The sequence below is a fragment of the Pollicipes pollicipes genome, unplaced genomic scaffold, assembly GCF_011947565.3.
Source record: "Pollicipes pollicipes isolate AB1234 unplaced genomic scaffold, Ppol_2.1 Scaffold_3447;HRSCAF=4054_pilon_pilon_pilon, whole genome shotgun sequence".
NCBI lineage: Eukaryota > Metazoa > Arthropoda > Thecostraca > Pollicipedomorpha > Pollicipedidae > Pollicipes > Pollicipes pollicipes.
Window position 1 is genome coordinate 28,426,151 of NW_023596297.1, and position 9,527 is coordinate 28,435,677.

Consider the following 9,527-nt stretch of genomic DNA (forward strand, 5'->3'; position numbering starts at 1 on the left):
CAGCTACGGGCCCAGTCAGTCCTCCAGGTGACGGCGGGGGTCGTGGAGCGCGCCCGCCCGCCGCGCCGGCTGCCGGCTCGAGCCCGCGTGGACCGTGAGGAAGCGCTTCTCCGCCGCCTGTACGCGCAGCTCCAGCTCGCGCACCCTGAGGGACATGACCAACGCCAATGTCAGGAGCACGTGACCGAACCACCACAGTCGGAGGGAAACCAAGCACTATCGCGACAAGCCTAGCAACCTGATGAGTACATGACAATCTTAATAAGTTTGGTCAACGTGTAACCCAGCTTAAAAACGCCGGCGAACGATGTACGCTGCTCGCTCACCTGAATTTGTACCGTTTGACCTCTTCTTCAGACTCAAGCTCGCGTGTCCTGGTGTCCCGGAGGTCGTCCTCCAGTTCCGTGATTTTCCGCGCGAGGTCGCGCTCCACGCTCCTCATTCGGGCCAGCTTCTGCTCGTGCTGCTCAGAGGCCGAGAGCAGTTCACGGCGCCATCTATCGGGTAAAATATAAAACCGTAGTTGAGGAAACGTAGCACCCGTAATACCAAGATCCCCCGCTGCTGAAGGAGAAGTTCGCGCAGCTCAACCTTGTTGTGCTCCTGGTCCGTCTCCTACTACTAGGTCTGGTTCAAACGATGCACGTAATTCCGGGGGATGGTATTTAATTCCGCGATGAAATCAGTCAAAAACAATTACTTGGCAACAACAGACATCATATAATCATTTTAAGACATGACAGGGACCTAACTAGCAGCGCCTTACCTTAATAATTCAACCAGGTACTAGAGAACGTACTTAAACCTAGCTGCACAGCGGACTTCACACTGTGCCCTATCCAGCTTGCTCTCCAATGACTCTGAGGCAAAACAAACAGTGAATCATTCCCGCCATTCCCACTCTTCATCGTTCCACGCGCACCATTCAGGTCAGCAAGCGTGCGCGAGCGGTGCGTCTGAGGGCGCGGCTCACTTGGCAGTCATCTGCTGCTGGGCGGCGAGGAGTTCGCGCAGCTCGACCTTGGTGTGCTCCTGATCCGTCTCATACGACTGGATCTCGCTGTTCAGCAGCCTCTCCTTCTGACGCAACTGCTGCTCGAGTGAGCTGGAAACACGGCCGGCCATCTCGTACTTTGCAAGCAGGCGTCACGGAATACAACGCGATACAACTGCATTTCAAGCGCAGGCCCACGAAGTAGAGCGCGAATGAGCTGAGTCATATCACCGCCAACCGACAGCGTGCATTTGGTTCCCAGTATTGTCAGACGGTTCGACAGCTTGAGTCTGGTTCCCAGCATCGTCACAAAGTCTGACAGCCTGAGTTTGGCTCACAGCATTAACAGGCGGTCTAAGAGCGTGTGCTTGGTTCCCAGTATTGCCAGACAGTCTGACAGCGTGAGCTAAGTTCCCAGAATGGTCAGACAGCCCGACAGTGTGAGTTTGGTTCCCAGTATTGCCAGTCTGGCCAAACGCCACTCAGGCGGGATTTTCTTTGTAATTTGCCACACTGCAAAGCTACCGACATTACATGATTAATGCACAGATAAGTGGCTGGTGAAAATTGCCACACCAAGCAGGAGCCATGACGACAAATATTGAGTAACATATAAATAATATTTTGGTTCCCGTCGGCAAACTTGTAACACTGGCGCTCTGTACAGGTGGTAGCTGGTGATGACGATGATGATGATTTGGGGTTTTAGGGCGCATCGACTGCTATAGGTCATGCAGCGCCCATCAGGTGGTAGCTGGTGTGATCTTAGGCTCCGCCAGTCATATGTCATCAGCATCGCACAACATCAGGTGCGGACGGATGTCCAAACCAATGCGTCATGAAGACCAAGGCCCTGTCCGGGCCCCGACCACCTCCACGAGCCTCAGTCTCACCCGCCCGCCGCCCGCCTGCGCCCGGGGTCGGTCGGTAGGACGCGGGCCCGATCGGCCCACAAGCCACGCCCTGTCCCCCAGCCAGTCTGACGGACGGGTGTCGCCCCACCTGACGGCGCGCTCCAGCACGCGGCGCCGCTCGGTCGCCGCCGCCAGCTCCACCTCGTGCTCGGCGCGGGCGGCCGCCAGCTGCTCTGTCAGCGCACTCTTTTGGTCCAGCAGCGCATCACAGGTGCCGTTCAGCTCCAACAGGCGGCGTCGCTGTTCGGCCGCGTCCTCGGCCAGCCGTTCCAGCTCGATCTCATGCCTGCCAGAGGCATCGTACTCAACACTTTGCACTTTTGAGCGCCCTATCACGCAGTCAGTTTTTGCACTTATCTCCAGCAATGGGTCACCGACTCAATGGATGAACACAATAACACCATGCAACGCTGGAATTCTTAGTCTATGAATGCATTTTCCCTCATATTTTTGCCACCTCCGTTATGCGCGGCTGCATGACGAAGTTTTTGTTTGATATCGCACCGACATCTGTGGTACATATGTCCCCATCTGCACAGCATTAACAAAGCATGCACTAATGAGCCTGGAACATCACCAAATGCAAGTCAACGCGATACGCCCCCTCCCCTCCTCCTCGCCCTTTCGCCGCGGCCGATGCCGTGGGACGGTACTCACCTGGCCTCGGAGCTTTTCAGCTTCCTAGTAAGGTCAGCAGCGGCCCGCTCCGCCAGGTCACGCGCCTCCTCCAGTCGCGCCAGCCGAGCAGTCAGCTCCTCCAGCGCTCCCACTCCAGCCCGCCGGCCCCGCATTTGGCGTGTTCCGCCTGGGGGCACGGTCATACGGCCGTCACATGTACTGTAGGTCACACGGGCCGTCACATGTACTGCAGGTCACACGGTCCGTCACATGTACTACAAGTCACACGGTCCGTCACATGTACTGTAGGTCACACGGCTGTCACATGCACTGCAGGTCACGCGGTCCGTCACATGTACTGTAGGTCACACGGGCCGTCACATGTACTGCAGGCCACACGGTCCGTCACATGTACTACAAGTCACACGGTCCGTCACATGTACTGTAGGTCACACGGCTGTCACATGCACTGCAGGCCACAAGGTCCGTCATATGCACCGCAGGTCACACAGTCCATCACATGCACTGCAGGTCACACGGTCCGTCACATGCACTGCAAGTCACACGGTCCGTCACACGCGCTCCGCTTGCGTCACTGTCACGCAGTTCGGCACACAAGTTCCGCCTACCGCACGGTAACACGGTCCATCAAATGTGTTTCGCGTCCGTGCTCCGCCAACGGGCACGGTCACACAGCCTGTTACGTGTGCTTCGCATATAACACAGTCACACGATCTGTCACGTGTGCTCCGCCTGCAACACATCCGCTCCGTCACGTGTTCCACACTACACTGTGAGCTGCAATACATTACACTTCCGGTGAGTGTTCCTGGTTACTTATGACGGCCACAATCGGCGACGTCCGGTTCCCCGCAAAGGCCAGACCATACTTTATCATGCTATGCCCTCATGGTAATGCAATGAACTTACACTTAAGCATGCAAACATGTCGGTCAGTGTAATTTTGCTGTTACACTTTGCCACTTTTCCTTTTATGCCTACTTTTTTAAACATTATTCATGAGCGAATTACTCAGACGTTGATTACAGTTAATCACATTAGCAGCGTTCAAAAAATTCCTCAAACTTACAACATTTCGAATTTTACAAACTCCTACAACCTTTCCACCTCGCGAAGGGCGAAAAATGTTGCATGAGATTGAAGCGTTCAGTCCGGTTCGAAACTACGCTTTTTGCTGCCAACGTGCCAGTGCAGCGTCCGCTGCCCGCGGAATTTATTGCGCCGAACACGGATGAGATCCCAATTAGACACGGCCTGGAAGGACAGGGCGGCCGTCCGCCCCCGTCGGAGATTTGTGGTCGGCGCTCCGATGAAATGGCACGTGAAAAGACGGCCGGACCGCTTCGGCCAACGAGACTCTCTGGGAATAATAAAAACTGATTTATCACGTTTCCAATGTAGGTCGTCCAGCTGGACGAAAGGGCAAACAGTTGCATGGTGTCATGCAAGATGTTATCTGGAAGTCAGCGGAGCGTCGCTGGCGGCTTCCAGGCTGGGGACCACGGGCAACGGGGAGAAGAGCTTTGCCGAACATGAGAACACGGCAGGACGCGACCGCGGTTGCAGCACTGACACGGGCATACCTTGACGCGATCGTACTCCCTTTCCACGTTTTTCTTCTCGCGCATGAGCCGCTCTAGTTGCTGCTGAAGTTCAACCTCCTCCTGCGGGCGAACGTGAGAGTCACAGCCACACCGGCGCTTATGACATCGACACTGTACAGCATTTCCAAATACAGCCATCTTTGATAGTCAATGTGAAAAGCGCACAGTATCTTCGTTTATCACACCTGCGCTGACACTGCATCTCGTATACGTAAAACATGGCGCATATGACATGAACTGAGCGGAAGATGACAAAATCGCGAATTATATAGCTACACATTCTCGTACTCATGATATAGAGTAATCTATTCTCGTATTAATTACATGCTGTTAGATTGTAAGGCAATACTACAAACAAGGAGCAGAACAGTTTCAACCGCACGTGAGCTGCAATGATAACTGCACTCCAGGGCACCTCTGCATCTCACAAGGACGATGCCAGCTGGCTGGTCCCCAATGCTATTCCACCACGGACAACAGCGGCCAATTTCTGGACGTTATTTCGCCCAAACAGCACACAGCAAAACACGCCGCATTGCGGTCGTTTTCCGGCAGCCGGCGACCCGCGCCCGCTGTTATGCCAGGCACGGCCTTTGTACTTGTCACATGCCCCACTGGCTGGCCGATGGCGCGGTCCGTTCGCCGCAACCTGCCAGCCATCCGCCGTTACTTTCAGCTCGGGTTGACTCAAATCCCGTCAGGCGAGTCCAGCTTCGCGGATGGCCCATAATAGATCGCTGCGATCAAAATGGATTCCGCAACCAGAACAAAATGACGCCGGGGCACTTCAAGCAGCAGATTCAACTCGGTGTAAGAGGTCTAGCGTTTGCAGTCTGGGAGGGGCCGCAGACTGGTCCTCGCCACATGAAATGCATCGCTTGCAACGTTCACGTTTGAAATTAACAATATCCTGGAAACTACGTCGAGCTTATACCGGACAATTGGCGGACAGGAGCATAAGCAGCCGGAACATGTTATTAGAACATTGCTCAGAATACAAAGGTAGACAGGACGAGCGTTGTCGCAACGGCGTTAAATGCACGGTTCGATAACAATTTATCTCAACAAAATGTTCATGACCAAAATGAGCGCAAGGAAAACCCGCATGACAAACACGCGATTGACCATCAATCTCTTTCACTGGACTGCCAGATGACTAAACTTCAACACACCAAATACACTTGCGCCGAGTCGTGGAAGACGCAATTTCTCCCTAGTTCAAACCGTTCAAAAGACCCCGAAAAACTCATCTAAAGTAAGCGTGCAATTATCCTAGCACTCTCTGCAGCCAGACAGCGGTAGATGAGAAAAAGTCGTACGCAGGCGGCGCCGCGGCCTGCGTACGCAGGCGGCGCCGCGGCCAGCCTGTTTACTGAACGCAGCTGATGGGCGCCCTATTGCGGGTCGGCTGCTGTCGCCGGCGTTACAAGTGGTCGTCAAAGCCGGTGCAGCTATCCGCAACGCATGCTCCCTTCTCCCAGCTGGCGCGCCTAGCACGGCCGAAAGGAGCACCTCGTCCGGCGCCGTCCGGTCCGCCTGGCGTCGCAGCCCCTACCCCTCGCGCCCTGTTGCCGGCCGGCCACCCATGGGTGAGGGTAGGGGGGGGGGGCGGCGACCTGGGCCGGAGGCGAAGGTCGAAGATGGCGTGACGGGCGCCGAGGTCGGTCAGCCGACCCGTAATCACGGCGGCCGGATCAGACGGGCGCGCTCCGGGCGGGCGGGGCGAGCGGCGGCCGGCGGCCCAGCCCGGGATCATGCGCCGCCCGGATAACAAGCGCAGCTCGGCCGCGGCACGCACCGAGCGTCCAGCCCGGCAGCGCCGGCCCCACACCGAACGCCAGCCAGCGACCCCACGCCGTGACGGCGGCGCGACCGTTGGTGCTCGCCCTTGCTCGTCCGACCGCTGAATTATGATGTCCATCCGTGTTGCGTGATCTGACTCCCAAGTTCGCACTACTAGCGGCGTTCATCCTTGGTAGGTCATCGAGACTTCAGCATCATAACTAAAGCGCTTAATAAAGTGGATACGACGTAATGATCGCAGCAGGGAACCATCAACGCGGCTTGTTAACGGCTGCATATGTGTTAAGTTCGGTTGTGTGCGCATTCAGCTAGTCCTAAGCTGTAAATGCATTGCATATGGATTGGAAAGGGTAGATAAGTACTTTTACCGTAGGATACACCCAAACTTTCTTTTTACGCAATACCTACAGTATTTAAGTTGATTCTGCAGACCTGGCGGCTGCCGCTTCCCACCCTCCCCCTCCCTGTGCATGGGCCACGAAGGCTTCTGTGTGATTATCTTTAATGGGCTGGAGGGACTGAAGTCGCGCGAGTCACCAAGTTGGAGTACGAGGTTTCAGCACCGTCGTGTAGGTCTCAACTGAAAAGGGACGAGGATATGTCGTGCGGTATACATCCGCGCGCACTTCCCACCTCATAACCGCATCTCGTACCCAAGCATGCGCACTCCCTCATCTACGCGAGATTGGATCCTTCCACCCAAATCTATAATTCAAAAATGATCCTGGCCAGTATCATAACCGGTATCCAGGCCCGTCACGTCTGCTGACTTCGGCTTTTAAAGTGCTGAAAACAACGGCAAACGGGCGAGGAAGAGTGCACACGACACACATGCGACAAGCCAACTCATGCCAGTTTGTACAATGCTCGCATGCACATTGTATGCCGCTGACGCAGCCCGTGGCACCACAGCACGCAGCCCGCTGTCGCTCGGCGCGGCCGGTACGCCGCCCGCCGCCGCCACCGGTCTTACTGAGTCGCGCGCCTGCAGCCGCTCGGCCATCTCCGCCAGCCGCTTGTTGCACTGTTCGCGGACGGCGTCGACCTCGCGCTTGGTGCGCAGGCCGGCCTCGTCCGCCAGCCGGCCGAGCGACGCCTCCAGCTCCGCGATGTCGCCTGTCGTGCGAGGGCGGCGCCGGGAGTCAGCCGTCGGCGTGCTCGCGCTGGCGGGCGGCTGGTTAGAGTAACAGGCGGTGAGTGTTGTTACGGGCGAGGTGGTCGGCACAACCAACATGCAGTTTAGTAGAGGAAGCAGCCATGGCAACTACGGCTCAGCTACTCCGGCACTTGCCGGAGTACAAGGGTTAGCCACAACACGAAAGCGTCAGCGAGAGGCCGACTGAGACGGCACGCGGCCGGAGGCGGCTCCACCTACCCTCGAGTCGCTCCGCCTTTTGCACGGCCTCCTCCTTCTCTAGCAGGGCGTTCTGCACCACGTCCACGCCCTCCCTCAGCTTGTCGAGCGCCTCGGCTTCGCGGCCGCTCAGCTGGACGCAGCGCTCGCGCTTCCACCAGGTCCAGCTGGAGGCGGCGCGCCTCCTCTGCGGCGCGCCGCTCCTGCTCGCCGTGCGCCTCGGCGTCCGCCTGCAGCGCCGCCAGCCGCTCCTCCAGCGCCAGCCGCTGCTGCGCCTGCTCCAAGCTGCGCTGCTCGGCCTCCCGCAGCCGCTCGGTGAGGCGCGCCAGCTGGTCGCGCAGCGCGCGGCTAGCCGCCTCGGCGGCGCGGCCAGCCTCCTCGGCACGCGCCTGCTCGGCGGCGCCGCGCTCGGCCGCTTCCCTGGCGAGCCAGCTCGCCGCTCAGCGAGCTCACCGCCTGCGCGTATTGCGCGCGCACCTGCCGGCAGGAGGCGGCTGAAGAGACGCGGCACCAGCGGCCGGCGCGGCCGGCACACAGGCCGGACGTGGGCGAAGCACGGGCGGATGGGCTGAAGCGACGGCTGGTAGGCATGACAAGGGGGGGGGGGGGCGGGTGACACGGTGAATGGGGACGACACGCAAGCCGACAGACGGGCCGAAGGACGGACGGGCACGGCGTAGTGCGCGAGTCGGATCAGGATTACGCGTATCGGCACCATCGCATGACAGCTCAAATGCAATATGCGATGCAGTATCTGCAAAAGCAGGCGCTCGCCGAGAGAGCAGCAGACGCATGCGTATTGTTTCAAGATGCGCCATCAAAACTCAGAGACAAGTCGTTAACAAGTACATCAGAACTATTATCTCCTTCGCCAAACATGGTAATAATTTTTAAGCAATTCATGCCAAAATTAGACTGCATTCGTGTGTGATATCAACGTCCGTGGCTAGAATACAAGTCACTGCATCTTTACCAGCACATTTCTAACCTACCTGAAGCCCGCACCGCCACAATACATGACATCGGCGCATAATCAACTACTATTATTCGCAGCCCACGAGGAAATTGCCTGAACGCCCGTCTGAAGGAATAAAAGGCATGGACGTTGAAGAATGAGACGAAATATACGCCCGACATCCAAAAGCTCCGCAGCTTTAGAGGATTAGTCACGGCACGGAAACCACTAGCTTCTACCCAGCGAGCATTCCTGGAGACCTCAGCTTCCATCTCTGCATCAGGATCACAGCACGTTTCCCCGTCAGGGCATCCATCAAACCATCGGCATTAAATACACGCGTTTGCAGATACCGCATGTGTTGCACAAGCATCTGTCGGAGCTGTTTCTGGACAGGACTTCCTGTCGCAGTTGTCCTTTAACCCAGGTCGGTTTCCGACTAGCCGACTAGCCACCGACCCATCGGCTCACCCCGCCGATCGCAGCCGCCAGGGAAGGCCATCCGATCTGGCCAGCCGGCCGGCCGGGGGGGGGGGGGGGGGGGCTGCTGAAACATGCATGCCCAAGGATCCCACCGGGGCTTTGGGACGCATAAATCCGTCCTCTTGACTGTCCAGCCCCGATACGGATTCCCACACGTGATGACGCATTATCGAGTACTTGTCTTCATTGTTTAAAAACGATATCACGCGTTAATGCTCCACAAGCGTACATAGCAGCTCACATCATGCTTTTAACGCACTGGTAGTTTATGGAGCCATTCTCACGTCCATTCATCTGGCTTGAATAATCCACCGATCTCACATAATGTGTAACATGAATGCTGACCTACATTAACCATCTCGGCCGTAATTCGCGTCAGATTCTGAAAGACAGTTTAACGTCTGGCTGAATCATACAAAATGACTGAGCATAATGAATAACCACCATCTGTCTGATGCCATATCTGGAAAGTTTTGATGAGAAATAACACAGGTCCATGCTTTGGAAAATTCAAGATCTTGGGCAACCAGCTTTCTTCTCGCGATCCTGGGATGAATTTGAATGTATTTATATTTATTGAAAAAAGTTGGGACTGCAAACTGCGCTCTACACCAAAACACAACACTTATGTGCCACGACATTGGTCATTAGCCATCATGGCTTACTTTCCTAAAAAAACACGCTTTAATTGCGGCGTATAGGTATGTAAATTCTTTCAATTTCAAGGCACAATGAACCGTTATTAGGCTCGTAACATCGTTTCATAGAACTACGCCCTAGT

At 56.3% G+C, this 9,527-nt stretch overlaps 1 protein-coding gene across 1 annotated transcript; it reads right to left on the reverse strand.

The window, feature by feature from the left end:
• Positions 1-5: 5 nt before the first annotated feature.
• LOC119092392 (sodium channel and clathrin linker 1) lies at positions 6-7,213 on the reverse strand. Its single transcript, XM_037215355.1, has 8 exons — positions 7,162-7,213; positions 6,928-7,070; positions 4,121-4,211; positions 2,566-2,713; positions 1,997-2,194; positions 974-1,105; positions 327-497; positions 6-145 (listed from the first exon to the last, which is right to left on the reverse strand). The coding sequence occupies exons 1-8, from the start codon at positions 7,211-7,213 to the stop codon at positions 16-18; spliced, it is 1,065 nt and encodes a 354-aa protein (XP_037071250.1). The 3' UTR covers positions 6-15.
• Positions 7,214-9,527: the final 2,314 nt, after the last annotated feature.